Source organism: Fringilla coelebs (genome assembly GCF_963513975.1).
Source record: "Fringilla coelebs genome assembly, chromosome: 1".
NCBI classification, from domain to species: domain Eukaryota; kingdom Metazoa; phylum Chordata; class Aves; order Passeriformes; family Fringillidae; genus Fringilla; species Fringilla coelebs.
The window spans coordinates 17217087-17241581 of NC_140028.1; the positions used below are offsets into that span (position 1 = coordinate 17217087).

A 24495-nucleotide genomic window follows, 5' to 3' on the forward strand; every position below is an offset into this window, starting at 1 on the left:
AGGTCAGCATATTTTATTTTGAATTAAAAAAAAAAAACAACAAAAACAGGTACATGTTTTTTATAAAGTGTGCATATGGAGGAAGAGAAAATGCAAAATTCCTTTTCCTCATAGTTGCATATAGGGTTGTATTTAAAAATATCCTATCCTCTGGAAGAAATTTCATGATATTATTAGCCTATATCAGAACAATTGAAGCAGTCTGATACCTGCTGAATTTATCACAAATACTATTATAAAGGCAAAAAACTTTTAGAGAATCATGAGTATTTCTTTCTAAAAAAAGAAAATATATTAATTAATATATTGCCTAATTTTAAGACATTCTTCTCTGTTCTGAAGCCATACAGATACATATCTGATATCATTAGTTGACTCATTATGTGTGAAGTGATAGCTCAAGACTGTTGGCAAACTCTCAGAGATGGAATCTTTGAAATTTTTTTCTTCTGCCTTCCAGAACCAACTTTTGGTAATATAATCCTATTACCGAGAATCTTACAGCTCAGACATATCATTAATATTTTTGTTCATAATATTATTCCCTGATGTTATACCTTGTTATTTGAAAATATTTTGTGGTCCCTCAATTTTTCTATTCAGCTTTGAAAGAGACTGTGGGGCAGTGGATAAATGCAATAAATGCATAAATATATTATAGTATGATCAATGTTTGTATACATCAATAAAACCCATGGATCTTATTTCATTTATATTAATGCTTTAGTCTTGCTGTTGGAAACTGGAAAAATAGACTTTGCTGAAAAGTATAGATCAAGAAAAATACTTGTCCCTGTGCTTCTGATTGCTATGCATCTACTAACCAGATCAATAGCACACTTTAGTAATGCTAGTCTGATTTAAAAATATGTAGAATAAAGCAATAAATCATCACAGTTTTCCCTGAAGTGTTTATTCTTATGAACAATAGAATAAAAAGTAAAATAACTCTAAAGTTTTACTCTAATAATAGATTGGTTCAAAGATCGTACCCAACTTTGGTTTGCCATTTATAGATTTTTCAGAAAAATAAACAAAGACGCTGTTAGATAACTGGTAAAAGCAGACTTTTTGGAAAGTTTTTTAAAAAGTTTTAAGTTATTTACTCATCTTACCCAAATTTCAGTTTTTGTTTTGAAAGTTTCCATCACAATCAACTTTAAATGCTGATATAATCAAAAGACTGGTTCAGTTTTCTAAAGGGAATAGTCAATATTATGAGCACTGCAAGTCCCACTGACTTTGAGTGTGATCTAACTAAAGTTGACATTGTAAAACAAGGACTCTGAAAACATAGTCTTAAGACTAGTTATTTTCTTGTTGGCGTATTTAGAAGGATTTGAACTACATTTTGCATTGTACATTGAGTGTGTACTTTGCATGTCAAAGGATGAATTTCCAAGAAGTATCCAGGGTTTATCTTTACAGTAGGAGTGTGGATGCCATGGGACAGAGAGAGAGAAACGACAAGTGTTTCTCACAGCAGCTTGAGAGAAATTTTAGGGAGCTAGAAAGATGTGATAACCTGTTGACTATAAACAATTTGCAGGTGCTGCTTTTCTACTTTGTTTTTCTGTTCCTCTCAAGGACAGTGTGTGAGAAAGATATTTCTGTTAGTTAGCCAATAGAACAGAATCTATCGTACCACTCTATAAAAACCATGGGGTTCTTTTAAATAAAGTCTTTGTCTTTGCCACAATCCTGCCTCTTGCCTGTTCCTGCCCCGACCTCGGCGCACGAGTGACATAGGAACATGTAAAGGCTTGTACGTGCATGTGTAGTAAATTAGTTTCCTGCTGGATATTGACAACTCTGCTGTTTCTATGCATTACTTTTGCTCAATTTGTGCAAATTCACTTAAAACTAAATATCTTCAATAAGAGCTGACAAGCACATTTGTTAAATAAATGGCAAGTTTACTTTACCAATTCCAAAGTTTGTGCTGTAAATCATGTGAGGGTATGTTAAACCTAAGTTTGAATTTGGTTGTGTATTGACTGTTACATACTACTCATTTACCTTTTAATGACCTGGAATTATGAAATCCTTCATTGATACTATAGAATTCAACTGGTTTTAACCCTCTTCCAGCAGAGGTATGCATGGTGAACAAAACAATTTACTGTCTCAAGGAATAGAATTTTACTTTCTATTGTACATAAAATATAGTTCTATTTGGTGACTGCTGTTTCTGATTTTAATTTACTAGTGTCAATTTTCCACAAAGATGAATAATTTTCTAATTTTCGGTTGAAACAGAAACTTTTAAGAAGAAATCTGGGTAATAGACTCACAAGAATAAGATTATCAAATGTTAATATTTCAAATTACTTATAGTTAGTTCCTACAAAATATTTTTTTAATATGTTCTAACATTTTTCAAGTCATTAATGACATCATTGCTTGTTATAGTCTTAAAAATGTGACTGCTTCACAGAATATGATACAAGACAAATGTAGACTAAGCTATTATGTGGCTTTATAGAACAACAGTTTTCAATGTCCTACCTATTCCATTATCACAGTTTTAGGTGAGTTACAAAGAGAGTGAGACAAAAATTTTGTAATTAAACATCCTTCTCTGAAAAATAATAATGGAGAAAAAAACTTCTAGACTTTTTAAATGTATACCTTTTCTGATTAAAAATAACAAAAGCTCTCTTTATCATAGAAAATAATTTCAGATTGTAGAAAAGTGAGAGATTATATCAGAGCAGCCAGATTAGAACTGAGTCATCAATAATTTGGATATTCACTGCAGACAAGTGGAAAGATTGAAGCTGAAGCCTAGTGCAAAGGTTGAAGCTGAAGCCTTGAACAAAAAAAAATTGCTTTGATTATTTTTTCATTTTCCACAATATTCCTTAATGAGACAGATATTTTTCATAGTTTTCTTACTTTTTTATTTGTGGGCATTGTTAAAAAAGAATGACAGAAATCTTACCTTGCTGCAGTGAAATAAAGAAAACATGTTTTTATCATTCTTAAATAAAAAAACCCATATCTTGAAACTTATATTTTCCTTAAACTCTATCTTCTCCTCTAATGAAATACACATCAAAAGGGAAAATGTAGATTGTGCTAAAGAAAATCTGTTTTAGCTTTCTGACCCAATTTATGAAGACAAGTACTTCCATTACAAAGGAACAGATGCCTTGTTTCAATTTGGTGGTACTCAACAAACATAAAATATCTAGAAGGATACTAATTTTTAAAAAATATTACCATTGCATTTACAAAAAAAAAATCTGATAATGAAATTAGATTTCTTAATGTGTTTAATGGAAAACAGGATTAAGATTTCTGATCATGAATTAGTTATACAATTTTTATACTATCTTCCTTTTCTTCTTATTATGCATGTAGTATTGATGGTTTTGCTGCAATATTATTTCAAAATGTATTTTACTGTTCATAAGAGAAATATACTTTCAAGTTGAATTCAATGCTAACATTATTTGCCCATGTTTTGTTGTGGAGTCTTCTGTTCTGAAATAACTGCACATCTAGTTGCACAGAATTTAAAAGTGGACCAAAAATAATGGTTTTTTTGTTTGGTTGGTTTGGGGGTTTTTGTTTTTGGTTTGTTGTTTTCTAAGTACTGACTGAAATATGTGTCAGCCTTAAATGTAGTTATGGATTTCAGTTTAAATTCTTATGTCTAGTGTTACAAATTTTTTGGCTAGAGCAGCACAAAATATCCAGAATATTTTTTTAAACTAAGAAGATTAAGAAGATTTATGTGTGATTTTCTCCTCTTTACTCAATTAGAGCAAATCAGCTGCTTGCCTATGCAATTTTCCACGTCCTTTCCAACTGCGCCCTCTTAACTCTGTACTTGACTGCAGTCCCTGGGGTATGGCACACATACATGTACACACATATACATTCACACACAAGCATTTATATATGTGAATGTGCCAGGTTGGCTGTGCTTCAGTGTACTTATATCACCACTTACACCTGCAAAGGAAAGTGTTTCTTCTTCCTTTGGAACCAATTGCAGTCCTTGGAACATACGTCAGTTTTCCAGCTTGCCTGTAGTGGCTTTTGCTCATAGAAACACGTCCTCCTTCAATTACCAGAACCCAGTGTAACAAAGGAACAGAAGCTTTCAAGGACATTATAATAATCCATCAGAATGGCATCCACATCTTTAAACACAAATGCTCTCAGTTCTCAATTATAACTGCAATAAAAGATGATTTATTACAGTATTAAAATTCCTACATATAAGTATTCTGTCACTTTTATCCATATGAAATTTTGAGGAACTAAAGGCAGAGTTGCCATGATTAATACATGGGTGGAAACAATGTGCTTATTTTCTCTTTCTTTTCTCTTTTCTTTTCTTTTCTCTTTTCTTTTCTTTTCTTTTCTTTTCTTTTCTTTTCTTTTCTTTTCTTTTCTTTTCTTTTCTTTTCTTTTCTTTTCTTTTCTTTTCTTTTCTCTTCTCTTCTCTTCTCTTCTCTTCTCTTCTCTTCTCTTCTCTTCTCTTCTCTTCTCTTCTCTTCTCTTCTCTTCTCTTCTCTTCTCTTCTCTTCTCTTCTCTTCTCTTCTCTTCTCTTCTCTTCTCTTCTCTTCTCTTCTCTTCTCTTCTCTTCTCTTCTCTTCCTTCCCTTCCCTTCCCTTCCCTTCCCTTCCCTTCCCTTCCCTTCCCTTCCCTTCCCTTCCCTTCCCTTCCCTTCCCTTCCCTTCCCTTCCCTTCCCTTCCCTTCCCTTCCCTTCCCTTCCCTTCCCTTCCCTTCCCTTCCCTTCCCTTCCCTTCCCTTCCCTTCCCTTCCCTTCCCTTCCCTTCCCTTCCCTTCCCTTCCCTTCCCTTCCCTTCCCTTCCCTTCCCTTCCCTTCCCTTCCCTTCCCTTCCCTTCCCTTCCCTTCCCTTCCCTTCCCTTCCCTTCCCTTCCCTTCCCTTCCCTTCCCTTCCCTTCCCTTCCCTTCCCTTCCCTTCCCTTCCCTTCCCTTCCCTTCCCTTCCCTCATTATTTTCTTAAAATTGTGTGGAAATTTTTATCCTTCAGCAGAAATTTGCATAGAGCAATTTAATTTACAGGATATTAAAAATGGCCATGATTCTGATAGTTGTATTTTGCTCAGTTTCATGAGTTAAGAGAATTGCTTCTACCTTTCATGCCTCTTTATCCTACTTGAGCCAGATTGTACATGTCAGGAGTAAATTATATTCTTCACCTTCACTGCATGTACTCAATGATGTACAATTAGTTGGTATTTGAAGACAGTGGTACTGCACATAAGGCAATTAGTTATTTTGCCCTTTGAGTATATACTTAATCAAAATGTAATGTGATTACCACAACTGTAATAAACATGTAACGACTACATAAATAAGTGAAATCATGGTGCTTTGAGGTCAGCAGAGTGATGATACCTAAAGGGTTATTATAATTCACATTTCATGATTCAAAACCTAGGGGTTAATTACACTAATTTATTATGAAATATGCTAAACTTGCATGTAGTTATTAATTGGAAGATCGCTTTTATTTACACTGCTGAAAAGCTTAATTTGCAGACTCATCTCTCAAGTACCTTTATTTATTTCTAAAATATTCTTACTTATTTTAATTTGTAGGTTATTCAGATAAATTTTGAAGAATTTGATCTGGAGATTGGCTATGACACACTGACAATTGGTGATGGAGGAGAAGTGGGTGATCCTAAAACTGTACTTCAAGTGTAAGTCTTTTGCATTTACAGTTTGGGTACATTGAAGAATCTTATTAATGTGTTTTGATGAGAATAAATAGTTATTCAAATCAGATACATCTGAACAAAGACTAATTGAGCATCTAAAATTATTGAAGGTGGCAGTTTAAATATATTGCTGTATGTTTACTGTTGTGAAGTCAGAAAGAGATGACCTAGACATCACAGAAGAAAAAGATGAACTCAGATCAGAAGTTTGAAAGGCACGGTGTGGACAATTACATTTAGATATGTACACTTCAGGAAGTATTGTGTTCCCTTTTAGGTGCTCTCAAATTAAAAGTGTAGAAGAACATAATTGAAAATAGATCTATGGACAACTTGTGTGCAAATTTTACAGTCCTCTAGCAAGGTTAGCATGACAAAAAATGTACTATAGTATCTTGACCTTGATTTGCTTAGTGACTATTATAGATAACTCAGAAGAGCAAGATAACATAGTGAAAAAAATTACTACAGAGAAAGACTGCATGGGGTGTTACCTAAACCACATTTTGCAAACCAGCACTGAGTATTGAATAGATTTTTATCATTCATGGACATTTTTTCTAGAATGTGTGAGCCCAGATATATAGATATATAATATTCTTAACAATCACTGATTAACTTAAAATCCATATTTCTCAAATACTTAGCTTGTAGCAATAATACTAACAATTGTCTCAAGACAAATCCAGAATTGTATTAGTTTGTAAAATTTTCAAGACAGTGTTATAAGTCAGTGATTCTGTTTGTTCCACAGTGACTGGAAAATACGCAGAACGGTGTAATTTGGCCTTATAATGAATTGTTTTATATTACTCTAGTTCTAGTCTGAATAAATCAGTCATGTAGGAGAAATTAATGTCTCTTAAAGTACATTGCACTTACTTTTTCAAATCTGAGTCAATTTTATTTAAAAAAAAGTGATCTGGTGCTTAAAAGCCATAATTTGCCTGTAAGGGATTATCTGCTATTTAGAAATATTTTTTAAAGGGCAAATAATATTTAGCTGGTAATTTTAAATAAACTGACCTTTCAGCAAATACCTGATTGTATAATTAGTTTGAATGAGTTAATAATTGAAACACAGATAAGAATGTGATATAAGTTTAGTACAAAATAAATTTAATCATAAAACGAAAGAATAACAAAATTAGGATTCTTTAGCATGACATTCCCTGCAGTATATTTATTGGAAATGTATTACAAAATTTTACTTATTTTAGTTTTCCATTATTCAGCATAAGAATGAGATGAAGAATTAGTTTCATTTGAGTACCCTAAGCCCAAGCTTTGACTCTCTTTCTGTCCTAATTTTACCTCATTCGTATTAGTAATTGCAAAACTTTGAACAGAACATACAATTTTTTTAAGATTTACAGACTTTTCTAATGAATTCCCCTTTAGATTTATCCTCCAAAGGATAGATTATCTGGCCTTCTATTTTTAATAGGTTTTGTAATCATTCTATCCTTTCGGTTTTGTTCTATTTTGTTTAATATTTTTATTAATGCTCTGGACAAGGGGTTTGAGTGCACTCTCAGTTTGCAGATGACACCAAGTTGGACAGGAGTGTCCATCTGCTGGAGGGTAAGCACAAAGCTGAAGCTGACGGGTCTGTAGTTCCCTGGATCTTCCGTTGTCTCAGGAGTGATGTTTTCCTCCTTCCTGTAACCACATGACTGCCATGACTTTTCCAATGATGGAGAGTGATCTGGCTACAGCATCAGCTAGTTTCCTTATGATCCTGGGATGCAAGTCATCTGGCCCCAGAGAATTTTGACTTTTCAGTTTCATCAAGTGGTCTTGAACCTTCTCTGTGCTTACAGTGTGAGTGACCTCTCTCCCCCAGATCCCATGTAGAGGATGAAGGACTTGAGAAAAATGAGAAACCTGACAGCCAATAAAAACTGGGGCAAAGAACTCTCTGAAGTACCTCATCCTTCTCCATATCTGTTGTCACCAGTTCTTCCCTCTCACTTATTGAGGAAACACTCTCTTCAGCTTTTATTTTTTTTTTTTCTGACTAATGTCAATACTGGACATTGTTTCAATGTCAAGTACCGGATGAGACTGCCCAAGGAGGTGTTGGAATCAGAATCCCTGGAGGTGTTTGGAGGTGTAGATGTGATGTTTAAGGACATGGTTTAGCGGTGGACTCGGCAGTGTTGGTTTAACCATTGAACTTGGGGATCTGACAGGTCTTTTCCAACCAAAGTATCTGATTACAGGACTATTCATTAAAAGACCAGAATTTGGCCAGGTATTTATGGTGCAATTTCTTTAGGATAGTGCAGTCTCTTAATGGATTGCAGATGAGTGAGTTAATTGCTACCACTAATAAATTTGAGAGGTGTAGAAGTGTAATCTCTACTTTTTAAGCAGTACTAATCATTAAAAATATATCGCTGATAATGCTAGAATTCAGTTTCAGCTATTCTTAAATTCCTAAACTATATGGAATAGTCTCTATTCTGGAAGGAACCTTTATTAAGTGCCAATTTATAAGTTCTTATTGAAGTTTAGCTAAAGTATTGTTACTAAATTACGGTAATGCATTAAGGCAAAGTGCATTATTTTAAATTTTGAGTAACATGGTAGAATGGTCTGCCCAGATTGTATTTCATTGAAGATGTTAGGATTTCATAAAAGCATTTTGGATGATGTCCCTTAGGTTGGGGAGAAATGATGAAATTGCACCATTAAAATAGCCACAAATATAAAGAATCCTGAGTATTTTTTTAAATTACAAAAGTTAATTAGAATTGTAGAGTGTTAACATACAATAACTGTAACTTACTAGGTAAATAATTTTAAATAATTATTACTATGAAGATCCTGGAAAATAAAAAAAAATACTCCATTAATTTATGGGGGTTTAATATTAAGGAACGTTATTCAATAAGCCACAAGTATTTTTTTTGTTTATCCACAGAATCATTGTTTTGTGATCAGAAGTATCAATGGTGAAGTTATTAGGGTTAAAATGCATAAAAAATTTACACAGAAGATGGAAGATAATTAAGTACTGTAAAAACCATGTAAATCTTTTCTCCTGTGAGCCATGCAGACTTTGTCTGAGATACGATGCGTAGCAAATAAATCAGCTGTTGTATCATTTAATTTTTGGGTTTTAAATTTTAAAATAATTATCTTTCCCCTGGAAAGTTGCTAAAGAACATTGGTTTAAATGTGTCTCGTTTATGTGTTAATAATGTGAAAACATTTATCTTCCAATTTATCAGGTTTAATCAAGAAACTTATCCAAGTGTTTAATCTGCTAGTTTTACTGGGCACTGCTTGATAGGAAGGTTGAGAAGCAAAAACGGAAGTTAAGTGGCATTTCAATAGAATTAGGCGCTTCCTAAATAGATAATTGCAGTCCTGATTATTCCTATTCTGCTGATGTAAATCACAGAAGGAGCTAAACTCCAAAGCCTTTTCAGTACTTGCCATTAAGTTTCCCTGGGTGCCTGTGAGTCTGAGTCTGTACATCCATGCACCCAGCAACATGACAGTCTGCTCCAGCCTGGTGAGCCTGGCACCCAAGTGAACTTAAACCTGATTGCTATAATTTTTTAGTCTGTTTGAAAGATGACTGATATGAAGGCATTCTTAATGCTTTTCTATGAAACTAAAATGCAAGGTGGAGCACTGTTAAGCGTTATTACCAAGGGATAGAGGGGAAGAAGGAAAATAAATGGTGACTCTGTACATCAGTCACAGCACTTTTTCAGGATGTTTGGAAGTTTGCTTTCAGCAGCTTGGTCTGACAGTTGCTGCTGGTGACTTTTAATGCAATATCCTTCTAGGCACTGTTTCCTGTAACATGCTTTTTGAAAATCCAGCATACAAATCGTAAAATTCAATCTTTTAGTATGCTTGCTGTGTTGGCTGTGCATGTACCTAATATCATATTACAAGTTGTCTTCACCCAATGGAGAGTGTCACAATCTTCTGAATGTTCTCAAACCCAGGCTTCAGTGTACTCACTCAGGGGCAGAATATATGTCACTAGGATGTGGGAGGAGTAGTTCTGGAGTTGTAGAGGAAGAAGTGCAAAACACCCTGCTGAGTGTTGTAACTGTTAAGCTGTTTAATAAAAAGGGAGACATCATAATCACATACTTCCACTTCTACTGCTCTCAGTGTTCACTATTCAGCTCTTAAAAGGAAATGTGTACTTCCAGGAGAGGAATCTAGGTACTGAATCCAGGGTAGAGGAACCTACATAAATTCTCAGAAGGACAGAAAGAATAATTCTCCACTGCAGACTTTCATTATTTTCTTACATATCTTCCTTCATATAATAATGGTTTTTCTGGATCTTATTGCTCTGTGTCCCACTCCTAAATATTTTACAGGGACTTAAAAAAGGACTTAAAAGATAGATCAATAGATCAATTGATTTTTGTGTTCTCTTGATTTTTTTTTTTTTCATAAATGTATTTTCAAATTTTGTTTTTCCTCCTGTACTATTTAATTGGAAAGTATTTCTTGTAAAAACTATGAATGAAAAAAGAAAGTATTTATAAATAACTTCAGAAAATGGGAATGCTGAACATTTTGATGGAGTTTTTTTAGAGAAATTATTCTGTCTGACGCAACAGAGAGATTAATATTCTCAATGTCCTTAATATTCAAAATGCATACTGTCAGTCACCAGTGGCAATTACAAAACTCTGTTAGCCATTACATCACTGTGGTTTCTCAGAAACATCCTGTTAATCTACTAATTTGGCAAAGACTGAACTCACTGAAGACACTTTCCCTTAGTGCAGGAATGAGCAGTTAATACGTTATTTTGGCCAGGCATTTACTTGTTCAGTTCTGGCAAGAGCCTTTCTAGTAGCTCCATCTGCGAACACAGATGTGGGAAACAGACGTGGGTTTTTTTCCCACAGCAGACTATTTAATACAGAAGGAAGCTAAAAAAGACCAGAGGGAAGAACTAAAATTAACTATAAAATGCATTTAAAATAGTTCATTTTAAGTTTCAGATAGCTTTAAAGAATGGTTAGAACTTCAAAAAATGAACAATTTTCACTGCTCTACAGTACTGTGCTTGTGATCCACTTTACAAGAATGAAAAATTTATGGAAACTTTCCAGCATTTCATTTCAGATAATAGACTATAACCAAATTTGAGACAAAATTTTGGGAAGAAAATGCAATATAACATAAAACTGCAGCTTTCACAACATTTCCTTATTGCTATCACACTGTTTATTTGGCAAATAGAATCAACATTATTTAGAATTGTGCTGATTTGAAATTTTTTGCAAACAATATAAAATTTAAAAAAAAAGAAAAGAAAGAAAATCAAGTTTACGTCTTTCTATTAATCAGTACCCTGTAACAGTAGAAGGTTTTAAGTTGTGACATTTGTTAGTTTTCTTAATGTAGAAATAGACAACAGCTGATTCTTTTTAAGCTGTTTTTCCTTTGTTGTAGAAGAGGTGATGAGAGGAGGTAAGAGAGTGCAGGGAACACACGAGCCTTCATAATAATGTTGATACTTAAAAATAACAGCTTTCTTCTAAATATGGAAGGCATGTATTTCAAAGGGGGTAGTTGCATACTAGAAAAATCAAAGAATCATTCTAATGCCTCATTATGGGTTTCTAATATCGTTGGTATCCCTTCATGTACCTGAGTAATGGACACTGGATTGTCAAATGAGATTAAGGATTAGGGAAGTTGTATTTCTTTCCAGAGCAGCAACTGAAAGTGAGATGAAATATTTCAATACAAGATAAGTAGTAGTTGCATGTGTTAATAGACTACTATCAAATTTCCAGTTACTGGAAATGTGAGAGCTGTCTTGGTGGGCCAACTAGTAAATAACTAATTTAGTGCAAGCTGAATGCAATTAATTCAAAAGTAAATATTAAAAAAATGCTTGGCAGTTATGTGGATTTCTTACAAAAAGAAACAGAATCTCCTTACTTAATGCTTAATGGCTTTACAGAAATTTTCTTCTATCTATAGGTTAACCGGGAGCTTTGTGCCAGACTTAATTGTGAGCATGAGCAATCAGATGTGGTTGCACCTTCAAACGGATGAAAGTGTGGGCTCAATTGGTTTCAAGGTTAACTACAAAGGTAATGACATCATTTGAAGCAAATGTAATGGCGTACCAAAAATTAGGCCAATATTATGGAATGTTTTTCTTTCATATTAGTGAGTGGATGCACTCTATTTCCTATTCTGTCAGTTTTAAAAAGAAGAAAAATATAAGCTGAATTGTAAAAAAAAAAAAGAAAAATTCTCTTAAAGGTGTTGCGTTACATGAAACTGCACACATTTTGTTTTATGTGTTGTTACAGAGATTGAGTTTTGAAATATAACTTTACTCTTATTTTCTCTTTTTTAATATTGGCAACTATTAAAATGAAATAATTCTGTGGTTATTTAAAGATGAATGAGTAAAAAAAAATTAATACTTCCTATATTCTTTTGAAAATTAATGCCTATCATAACACAAAAAAACCACTGCAAGTGAACATCTTGAATTACTGCTAAGTTTTGAGCCAGGACCAAGAACAACCTCATAATGTTATTCTTTATGGTCTTAAAGTACATAGTGCACTATATAAACAATCTGTTGCTATTTGATACTTCTGGAAGGGCATACAGTTTTTTATAGAGCATGAACAGTAAAATGAAAAAAAAGCTAAAGTACAGACATATATATACGTACACATGCATTTCTATAGTATTAAAGAATTAGTTGGGTTTGTTTTATATTACTTTTGACATAGATGTACGTCTTTCTTACAATGACTTTATTAATTGCATGGTTGCTGTCTAGCACCAAGACCAGATAATAGAAATTATGATTATTCATCAGTAAATGAGAGAGGAGAGACAGAAGTTAAACCAGTGACTGTATGTATTAGAAATCGAGCTGATGCTGCTGAGAATCGGCAGATGGAGTGAATGAGCTTATTGTGAATAAACCTGCACAGTGTGACTTGCTGGGTTGGTTTTTTTTTTGGTCCATAACTTTGCTGTAGTGTAAAGTAAAGCTCCACAGTGGTGGTACAAGTGCACTTGTGCACTCTAGATATTAATATCTAGTAGACTAAGATAAGAAGATCTTAGTATTTTGCTGCATGGTCATTATTAAGACCTAGGATTTCCACATTCAGGCTATTGAAAGAGGCAAGAGAATGCCTTGTACAAACAAGTTTAATAATTTTCTAATACAGCAGAATTAGATCTCTATTTGAGTGGAAAAGGATGAGTTTTAGATCTGAACTCTAACTTGCAAAACTCAAGTTGTCAATTCTTTTATTTACATGATTCTTTCCTGATAAAATTAGTTTTACTTGCAACAGTTTTAGTTTGCAGAAGGCAGAGGACTATTGTCTATTCTTATATGCTATGTCTTCTTTTATTCATGAGTTACATTTATTCTTAGAAGCTATAGTTCTGCAAGAATAAAATTAATTGAATATGAATAGGTAGAAGGGTACAGAAAGGGTGAACATTCACAACAGCATCTCCATATAATCAACTTTGTGATTGTGTGCCTAGATATTGAATCTATTTCTCTCTTGCCCTACAATGGTAATTTATGTTAGTTCACTAAATAGCACTTGACAGCAAACACTCAAAGAATATGTGCTCTGTGGTGGTGGTTGTGAGAGGATATTGCCTTTTTTTTCTCCTTTTGTTTCAGTTTGGGTTTATTTTTTGGGATTCACCACCACCACATCACTGCTAATCCAGAGCATGAGATAATTTTTTCATCTAAGTTGCCTTCATTTTGATCCATGAGAGGATGTGTTTATTAGACATATCAGAAATTGGGCAATGGTCATAAAGTAAAATGGAAAGGGTATCAAGGGCAAGTCATGTCTTAAGGGGTTGCTGTTTCTGTTGTTTCCAAAACTGTGTTAGGTCCTTTCTAGTAACAGTGGTAGGCACTGAGAACAGATGCATAAATTTTGGATTAACAATTGGTCTGCAATTTAGGCTTTGAAATTTATTAATTGGAAGTTGAGAGAAAGTCCAGTGAGGTAAACTGGGTATTTGCACAGTGCATTCAGGGCTGTGACATAACACTGCATTATTTATTAGAATAAAAAAAATTGTAAAGAATTTTCCTTTTTCAGAGAATTTTTCAAAATACTTATGAGAATGATGATTTCTAAAAGTCAGAGTCAAAGGAAATTCCAGTTTAAGTTATTTCATGAATTCTTTAGAATGTATGCTTGTTCATCTCTTGACTAGATCAAAGGTATTTCTTTAACTTGACCTCTTCCACCTCACAAATTCCACTATCCACTTAGACAGCTAGCTATGGCTGATACTGTATTTATTTTTACATGCATTTATTATGTGTTTAAGTCTTGTAAATTTCTGCTTACATGACAGGTACAATTATATTAGCATTTTCCGTTAGATCCAACAGTTTGGTTTTTGAACTGAATCTTCTCCTGATCGTTCCCACTGCCTTTGTTTTAGTTTTCATCATGAAGCAATCTTGAAAGGCACAAATTACATTGATTTGAGGTAATTCATAAGATGCAATTGAATAGCATCAGGAATAGCATTGCTTTGGGGCTCCAGCTGCTAATGGGCATTCCTCAGGAACTTGTAAAGCTTTTTTTCAAAGTAAAACCACTAAAACACAATGAAAAGCATATAGATAATATGGGTATTTATCGTTTCGCTTTACTGACCTTCTTATGCTGGAGTTAATTACTTGATATTGTACTTGATAAAAGTACTTACTAAGACTAAAATAATTTACTTCTAAAATGTTTTGATGCCTAAATATCTGCTTCTGTGCTTCTCAGACTCAACTATATAGATGTAGTGGATATATCCATGCCTCATCCCATCAAAATTCATAAAGACATTCTCAAATCTAAGTGACATTTGCAGCTGATTCTGACAGGCATTTTGAAGATAGTTCTAATTTCTACATGGAATATGTGGAACAAAAGATTATGGGATGTCATCACCCAGTGCCCTTTCCCTGCTGTCCCCCAAAATGTTGTACTTGCTTATAGTGCAAGATAGAAGGACACCTCCTTTCTGACTGGAATAGAACTGAATATGCCACATAATTTTAGTGATAGAAATAGACAAGTTAATTTTTAAATACATCTGTATTTATCAGTTTTTAGCTGAGTAATTATTTTAAGTTTATGCTATTACAATAACTAACAGATGATTCTCTTTTCTGTATCTGCCATTAGAGAAAATCTAGGAAGATTTTGTGAAATTTTGTTTACTTCTACATTGAGGTGTTGCACATGGAGCTATTTTATGGTTTTAATAGTTGGATAACATTATAAATATTTAAATATTTAAAATTAAATATTTGTGAGACTATTTTAAAGTAAATAAATATTCATTATTGTTTTCAAATCTCTTTTCAGCATCACATGAAATAAAACTTCTTAAAAAGGTAGAATAATTAATACAGGACAGAAATACAGACACTGCCTCACTATAGATAATATTTTATCTGTTATCCACTGCAGTATAAATTGTTTTGGGTCTGTTTCATGCTTCAAATGTATGTGTAGCCTTATTAAGTAAAAATATAGAATATTTAGAAACTGTAAGTGAATTATTTTCACATCATAATTTTAGGTATTATTTGAAAAACCTTTCCTTAGAAATGAGATCAGATTTTGGTGGTTGTGTAGATACCAAGAAAAACAAATAAATAATGGATTATTTTCAGACTTCCCACATCAATATTATGAAAAGAAACCACAAATTAATAGTTTTAAATGTTGGTGTGTTTCATGAATGCTTAGGATCATTCAATATTTCAGGAAATGGTACCATATTGTCACAGTAGCACTTCCATTCTCAAAGCCATGGTGAAGAGGAAAGAAGTATGTAGCTAAACCGTAATAGTAGAGAAACAATCTCTGACATACTCAAACACTGGAACTGAATGTTCTTCATCTAGAATTGAGTATAAAACAGCTGCACAAAATGTGAGACAAATAAACTTATGGCAGAGCCTTCAAAGAAACCCATTTTTCTGAGATAAGATTTTGCAGATTTTGATTCACAAAAAACTTTTATAATCTAGCAATAGACTATTATAGTTCCTGGAAAATTATATATGAGAACATAAAGTGTAATAGCTTTCATACATACTTGTTTCCTTTTGTGACTTTGGACATGTATGAAAGACTAAATACAAGATATTCCTTATATAGTTTCAACATAAACTGTATGACAAAATTGTTTGGGATTAATAAACAATGTAAATAGTCATGGTGTAAAATAGTAGGAAAAGATGCTGTAGGGAATGCAATCAGTAATGTAAACATAATAAAAATTGGCTTTATCAGCATCATGTGGGAAAGCAGAACTTCTGTTTAGGTCAGATTTGAGTCTTCTGAAACAGACAAAACTAACCTCAGGGCAGTCTTGTTTTGTTAGGTCCTGATATCACACCCTCGGTTTCTGTGCTGTGGCCAAATCTGAGGTAAATTTTTCTCTTGTGGTGTATCTGTTTTATTTTTATCTGTCCTTTGAAGACTCTTAAATTGGCAGGTTCTTCTGATAGTTCTGCTTCCTATTAGGACAAAAACGTTTATTCACACATCAGACTTACTCCAATCTAATTGCATAAGAAAATAAAATTGAAGAGGATTACATTGACTGAAGTGTAATGATAGGTTTAAGTAGAGGGTTATTTAAGATGCCAAGATAAACAGCAGTGTTGGTAAAAAGTGAATTTGATTCAAAGTAGACTTGCTTGTTCAATTTTCCATAATGATGCTCGAACTTTAGGATACGGGATTTACACTCTGACGTCCATTACTTCAGAAGATTTCTTTTTGCTTAAAGCATGACATTCATCTTGCTTCAAGCACTATGACTTGTTCCTGAGTTCTTGGGATACTAGAGCAGCCTGGGGCAGCTGTCTGGAGTTTGTGATCCACATTTTATCCTATTTTCCTAGCAGTAAGCACTGAGTTTCAGACACATCTGAGGTTTCTCGTCGCAGATGGCACAGAGATATTTTTCCATGACTAACTGCCCAACAGTGATTGCTTTTCTATTAGTGACAGAATACTGAATTATCTGAATCCATTGTTAGTCCCCCATGTCTAGAAACATGAATTTCAAATGTGTGAAATAAGAAACATATACCATAACACAGACTTCAGGAAGGTCTCATTTTGACAAACTGTGAAAGTAGCTTATCTATGAAACATTTGCCTTCATGTTCATTCTACCACGAGAAAAATATAGCTTTAATTCTTGCTGTTCTTATTATTGGTTAATTAAAAAAAAACAACATTGAAACCTCAGTGAGACTGTGGACAGTTTCATTGTGTAATTCTGGGTTTCACAAGACAGTTGATGTGTTTCTTTAGTTAAATACTATGTAATCCCCCTTTTGTGAGGATGGGGGAAGTAAAGCTTTTCTGCTTTTGCATATCAAAATCAAGAATTAAATCTATGACACATTTCTATTTTCTGAACTGTTCAATTTTATAAATTTCAGTGTAAATTCTTTTGGGGTATTTTCACTGTTCTGATGATTTCTGTTGCCTTTCTATCCACTCTTCTCTGTATTTCTCATCATGTGCTTGTCGTCTTTGTGTATTTTGTGGTGCATTAACTAGACAGAATCACATAAATTGTTTATTTAATTAAATTCTAGCCCCAGTTCTATTCCTTGCGCATCCTAACTTCATTTTGCAGAATGACATGTAGAGATTCACACTAATGGTGAAAATCCATGCAAATTATTTTAATCCATGTAAGTTTTATGATTAGTTCAAATTCTTAAATGCAAATACTGCTTTGTATTTTTAAACATTTAAACACTTATTTTTGGGCAACACTACTTACCAACAGTTCGTTAATAGAGGAAAAACTTCTCTGCACTGATTCCACGTCTGCTGAAAGTTGTTGCAAGTTTTATAATTCAAGATCATTTCTATTTCACATAGAACATATTGAGCAAAAGTGCATCCATTCCAGAAACTTCTGGCAGTTCCCCTTTTTAACTTAATACCAAGATAGTAGTTGGTTGTGTATTTTACTCTTGTGTTCTTCCTGCCTTGGCCACAATTCATGACTGACTTTTTCCGATTCCCCTCAGTCAGCATAATCCAAATATGTAAACAATATTTTTATCTAATTTTCAAACAGTGCATTCAACATAAAATTTCCTCTTTGTAATCCCTAGATTATAAGAATATGAGAACAGTTGTAGAGAGGCATAATAAAGATTCATTTAACTGGGTACAGCATAAGGAAAAGAGAGCAAGAAATTATAAAATGATACTTTTACAAAATGTTTTCTTACTCCCTAACAGTTTATGGCATAGACGCTTCCTAAATCCAGTGTATTTAGAGTAAGTAAGTAAACTTGATGGACTTTTTCATACATGATTTTATTTGTTTTTCCTCTCAAGCTCACATATAATTTCAGTATTCTAAATATTTTATGTCAGGAGCATTCCACTGAAGAAGTATTTCCTTCTGTTCACTGTAATTCTACTAGCTTTATCTGATGCCTTTTCTTTTTTTTTTCTGAGAAAATACAATGTATTTAATCTTCCATTTTACTGCTTACTCAGTTTTGCAGGACCTTTATTTCTTCACAGGTAACTGTCCTAATTACTGTTTTGTGTAAGCTATCATCAGCAAGCTTTGTCATTTCACTGCTTGCCTTGTTTTCCATCTTCTAATATATTGTCAGACAATAACTTTAACTACCCTGACATCTGCTGGACAAGCAACACGGCAGAGCAGAAACAATCCAGGAGGATCTTGGAAAGCATTGATGGCAGCTTTCTGACACAGGTACTGGAGGACCCCACAAGGAATGGTGTACTCTTTGACCTCATTCTAATGAACTAGGAAGGCCTTTTTGGTGATATGAAGGTTGGGAGCAGCCTTAGCTGTAGTGGCCATGAGATTGTGAAGTTCAGTATTGGTTGAGGAGGAAGCAGGGCAGCAAGTAAAATTACAGCCATTGATTTACTAAGAGGTGACATCAGTCTTTTTGGGGATGTTGCGTGAAGAATCCCATAGAAAAAGTCACCACAGTGAAACGGGGTCCAAGGTGGGTTGATATCCAAGGATCACTTCCAACCCTGCACAAGAATAAAATCCTGTCATTACTCAAACATAAACAGGAAGTACACAGGAGATGAAAACAGGGATGGAAGTGGCCTCTTGGAATGAATATAGAGAGATTGTCAGAATAAGTAGAAATGAGACCAGGAAGGCCAAAGCCCATCTGGAATTAAATCTGGCCAATGATGTCCAGGACAACATGAAGGGCTTCTTAAAACACATCAATAGCAGAAGAAAAACAAAAGGATAGTGTTAGTGAATGGAGGGGGACCTTGGTAACAGGGGATGCAGAGAAGGCAGAGTTATCAAATGCCTTCTTTGCATCAATCTTCACTGACATGATCAGCCCTCAGGGTTCTCTGACACAGACCAGGGTAGAGGAGTCTAGGAAAGAAGGCTTTTCCTTGGTGAAGGTGGATTGGGTTAGATAACACCTAAGCAAACTTGACATCCACAAGCCCATGAGCTCTGGCAGGATGTGTCCATGAGAGAGCTTCTGGACACTGCAGCAAAGTCACTCACAGTCATCTTTGCAAGGTCATGGCAATCAGGAGAGGTGCCTGGGGACTGGAGAAAAGCAAATCTCTCCCTGGTCTTCAAAAAGGGCAAAAAGAAGGAGACAGGGAACTATTGGCCAGTCAGCCTCACTTCGATCCCTGGAAAGGTGATGGAACACCTCATTCTGAAATCTATCTGTATCCATATGGATGACAAGAAGCATTAGATTAGAAGTATTTAGCATGGATTCACTAAAGGTAAATCAAGCTTGACCAAACAGATTGCCTTCTACAGTGAAACAAGTACTTGGATCAATAGGGAAAGAGCAGTGGATATTGTCTACCTTGCCTTCAGCAAGGTTTTTGATGCTGTCTCTCACAAAATCCTGATATACAAAATCAGGAACTGTTGACTGGATGAGTGAGCAGTGAGGTGGGTTGAGAACTGGTTAAATGGCAGATCCCAGAGTGTCATAATCAATGATAACCTAGTTGAAGGTTTTTCACTGATGGTGTCCTCCAAGATTCCATACTGGGCCCAGTATCATTTAACTTAGTAATTAATGACTTGGACGAAGGGGCAGATGCCTCCTCAGCAAGCTCACTGATGACACAAAGCTGGGAGGAGTGGCCAACCCCCCAGAGGGCTGTCCAGGCCTTCAGAAGAACCTTAAGAGGTTGGAGAGATGGGCAGAGAAGAGTTTGAAATTCAACAAAGGGAAGTGCAGGGATAAATAACCCCATGGACCAGTACAGGCTGGGGGCTGACCTGCTGGGAAGCAGCTCTGTGGAGAAGGACCTGAGGGTCCTGCTAGAAAACAAATTGACCATGAGCCCAGCAGTGTGCCTGTGTGGCCAAGAAGGCCAGTGGTGTTCTGGAGTGCATTAGGAAGAGCACTGCCACCAGGTCAGCAGAGGTGAGCCTGCCCCTTTACTCAGCCCTGGTGAGGCACATCTGGAGTGCTGTGTCCAGTTCTGGAATCCTCAGTGAAAAAGAGATGGGGACCTCCTGGAGTGAGAGCAGTGGAGGACAAAATAGATAATTAAGGGCCTGGAGCATCCCTCTTATGAGGAAAGACTGAGGAAGCTGGGCTTGTTCAATCTTGAGGAAAGATCTTGGAGAGGGGATCTCATAAATGTCTATAAGCATTTGAAGGGAGGGTGTCAAAGGATGGATCCAGGCTCTACTTGATGGTGCCAAGCAATAGGACAAGAGGCAATGAGCAAGAACTGGTGTACAGGAAGCTCCACCTGAACACAAGGAAGAACTTTTTTAATGCGCTGTGACCATACACTGGAATCTCCCTCACTGGAAAGATTCAAGAGCTGGAAGTATTCAATATCTGGGCACTGTGCTCTGGGATGACCCTGCTTGAGCAGGGAGGTTGGATCAGATAACTCACTGTGCTCCCTTCCAGCCTTACCTATTCTGTGATTCTGTGAAACAGTTTAGATACAGAAGAAGTCCATTAGTGACTTCTCTCCTCTGGCAGAACTGACCATTTACTTTTACCATCAACTAACTATATTTTAAGCTAACATGCAGAAAAAAAGCCTGTCATTTTATGAAAGAGTTCCTAATCTCTGTTAGAACCTTCCATTTCGGCTTCCTCAAATGCCCTTTTAGAACTGCAAATAGTATACCTAAACTGAATTTCTCTCATCTCTATGCCAGCTAATCTTTCTGGAAAGCATTAGTGACTTATAATGCAGGACTTTGCTTTAAAAAAACTGTGGTTGTTTGTGGATGTCATTTTTATCCATGTGTCAGCTAAATTTAAGTTTAATATTTTCTACAGTCTTGTAACATCTCAGGTTTGCATCTCTGTACTTTTCAGCCCTTTGGAACTCTCTGAAAATAGAAGTTGTATTTGCATCCTTGTCCTGCACTACTAAATCACCTTAAGAATTTGGACATTTCTTAAGCTTTTCAACGTGCACGTAGAATCACAACCCAAGTTCTTCTCATAGAATCACGGGCAGAGAAAAATTACTTAGGTTTTATTCTATTGCTTTATGGCAGCTAGGCAAATTCAAAGCTTTTGATCTTCTTTCTTATGGAGTACCTGCGTTATTCGGATACTAATTGGTAGTTTTGGGGGATTATGAGAGGGCTTTTACAAATGATCATGTGTTGTTCCCTAGAAAATAAGGTCTTCTAAAACTTTGATGCATACCTTGAAGTTTTGTGATGTTTTTTGGTTGTTTTGTTTGTGATTTTTGTTTTTTTGAGTTTAGTGGTTTTGTTTGTTTGTTTAATTGTTGTTCTTTTTGCTTGTTTTGTTGTTGCTATTGGGATATTAGCTTTTAACAACTAATTTCTTCCAACTGATTTTTTAATATTTTAATCCTCAGTAGTCTATCTTCATTATTAGAAAAGTTCATGTTTGTTGTAACATATGTTTTGCATTTGGATTTGAATAAAAAGACTACTGCTGCTCTACTAGCCATTTTCTACCCTTAATCAAGAGACTGTGTGCAATTTTTTTGTGTACATGTGTATTTAAACACACACAAATGTACTTTCAATCCAACAAATAGTCAAATGTTACTATGTAATTTGTAATTTTTAAATATTCAAAATTATATACTTACTTCATAAAATTTATAAGGACAAATATAAATTAATGTTGCATCAGATGTGATCATTCATAAAACCTTAAATGGTATTTCTGAGATCATAAAAGGCTATGCAGGTTACATTATAAAGAAGATCTTAAAAATATAATGTAGTAGAGGGTTAAAAAATTGCAACATTTTATGCAGCCACTGGAATTTAACCTCTCAATAAATTTTTACCAGTATTTCTTGTAACTCTGTAATCTTTCAAAGCAAATATATTGGTCTCAGGTCATTTAAAAATAACAATAAGCTGTGTCTCTAAAAGTTCTTGCATCAGAATGTATTTTCATATAGGGTTTTTTGGATGCCTTTTAAAATAATTTCTGGAAGGTGTGTCTTTTTGGTATTGAGAAACTTTAATTTTTCTGTTAACTTTCCTAGATTGGTGAAAATAGGTCTTCCTTCTAAAAGCAAGTTCTTAGAAAATTAAATTGTATGCTTTTGCTCCATTTCACTTTTCTATGCCCCAAAATATTTGTTTACTGGTGTTTTTTACATATAAGCTTCTTTTGGAATGTTGAGTTTTAAATCTGATTTGGCTATTTGGCTAAATCATCTCTGGTTGGACTAGGCCATCTTCAGAGGTCTCTTCCTACCCTAACTATTCTGATTCTCCATGTTAGTGCTGTTTAATATTATATTCTCCTAGTTGATTTAATAATGAGGTTATTTGGCTTCAACAAGTCAATTTACTATCCATAATTGTGTTTAATTGTTTGGTTTGGTTAAAAGGAAGGTGGCATATGACTTACGATCCTTTTTTACAATTCCCCTCTTGTCAGTGGAGAACCAGTCAGACAAGTTTTTATTTGAAGGTGACTCCCACAACTTTTTAATTTTGTTCAATAAAATTGTAGGTCATTCTTTCTGCTTTACAATATTTAATTAAAAGCATTTAGCAATCCAACCTTTAGTGATAGTGTTATCCATAAAGAATTGGAAGGATTTTCACTGCTCTGACCTTAGTCTGTTGGGCAATATGAATACATTACATGTGGAAAGGTCATCTTTTGCTATGTCCCTAAGTATTAGCTATTGCTTAAACCAGGATGCTGGGCTAAGTGTCTGTTACTCTGATTTGTTCTCTGCAGTATTTCAGTGTGCAATCAGTGCAATCAGTTTTGTAGTCTTCTGCATTAAGCATATTTGCTATAAGAGAGCAACTGTTTATCTTTGATTTGGGAGTAAAAAATATATTCAAAACAGCTTAAGTTAGAATTTTGTTGCAAGCATTTATGAGCTTTGTCTATAACTGAAAGCAAAAACAAATGTACAAATAATGAAGCAAATCATGCTTTTTGAAGATTCTTCTGGACAAAGGGTAGAATTTAAAAGCCCCACATGATAGAATAGCAGTTAGGATGCATTGACCTGAAGACCTCCAAAAAGCGGCAGGAATATTGAGTTCTTTGTCCATACTTTATACCTTTCTTATCTCTGGGTGAATCTACCTCCTTATTTGCAGTACATGGTTTTTGTGTTCTCCACCAACTGGCTGTGATTCCTGACTTCGAACCTCTTTTCTCCAAAAATTTTACAACTCTGAGAATTTTTCATGCCTGAGTAGTCCATGACTTTTACTACATTTGCATTTGAGTTGATGGAGGCTTCCCTCCTGGCTGCACTGCACCAATTTCCTTGCAGTGGTGAAGGTCTGTGTGTGGCAGTCTCTGGAGATGTCAGCTTTCAAAACCTAAAGATGCATTTCCTGCTACATCAGCCTGTGAAAGGGTGACAGAAGTAAGACTTCCATCTGTTTTATCTACTGAAGTAACATCATGGCATAGTAGTTGCTTAATTTATTCATCTGTTGGCATTGCATGGAACAGAGGGCTGAAAATGCATCTTACTTACTTGGGTGAAGTAGTTGTTTTGTTTTGTATATTTCAGTATGTCAGGTAGATGCAAGCAGGTCAGCCTGATATTTAGAATACAGTCAGAACTCAAAGTTTATGTATGTACAGATTTTTTTTTCCAATTTTTTTCCAGATGAAACATTCAAAAGAATAAGCATAACTGATTGACATGTTACACTTTACTAACTTGGTCTTCTGGATTTTCCATATTGCCAAGCATACGCCCTGAGAATATTATTTTTTCTCTTCTTTTTCCTCCAAGTCAATAATTAATTTCTGTGATTGCTATTATGCTAGAAAACAACTACATCAGCAGGCCTTTCCATCATATATTTTCATAGTCTGAGAAATTTCTATAATTACTTGTGTTGTGTTAAACTAGAGTGTATCTTGCATTTATTGCTGGCATTTATTTCAGTTTGCTGTTGGTTGGCATTTTCTGTAACATATATTTCCAGAGAAAATGCCTAAAAGCTATAATGCTTTAATGCTATAATGATTTGCCTGTTTATAGTTGACTATTGTAGTTAACCCCAGCAGTCACCTAAATCCCACATAGCCATGTGCTTGTACCCCTTGCAGCAGGATGGGGGACAGAATCCAAAATAAAAAAGTGAGAAAGCTCATGGGCTGAGACAGAGAAGTAAATCAAAAGCTGCACGTGCAAGCAAAACTAAGCAAGGCACTCATTTTCCTTTTCCCGCTGTCAGTCAGGTGTTTAGCAATGTT

The 24495-nt window shown here is 34.7% G+C and overlaps 1 protein-coding gene across 3 annotated transcripts in view; it reads left to right on the forward strand.

The window, feature by feature from the left end:
* CSMD3 (CUB and Sushi multiple domains 3) overlaps positions 1-24495 on the forward strand; it is a gene marked incomplete at both ends in the record, with an annotated part of 576542 nt that overhangs the window by 275796 nt on the left and 276251 nt on the right. For all 3 annotated transcript variants that reach the window (XM_084217912.1, XM_084217913.1, XM_084217914.1), the window contains 2 exons: positions 5590-5693; positions 11697-11809. In XM_084217912.1, the coding sequence (XP_084074038.1) occupies positions 5590-5693; positions 11697-11809 (217 nt within the window). The remainder of the gene's footprint in view (positions 1-5589; positions 5694-11696; positions 11810-24495) is intronic.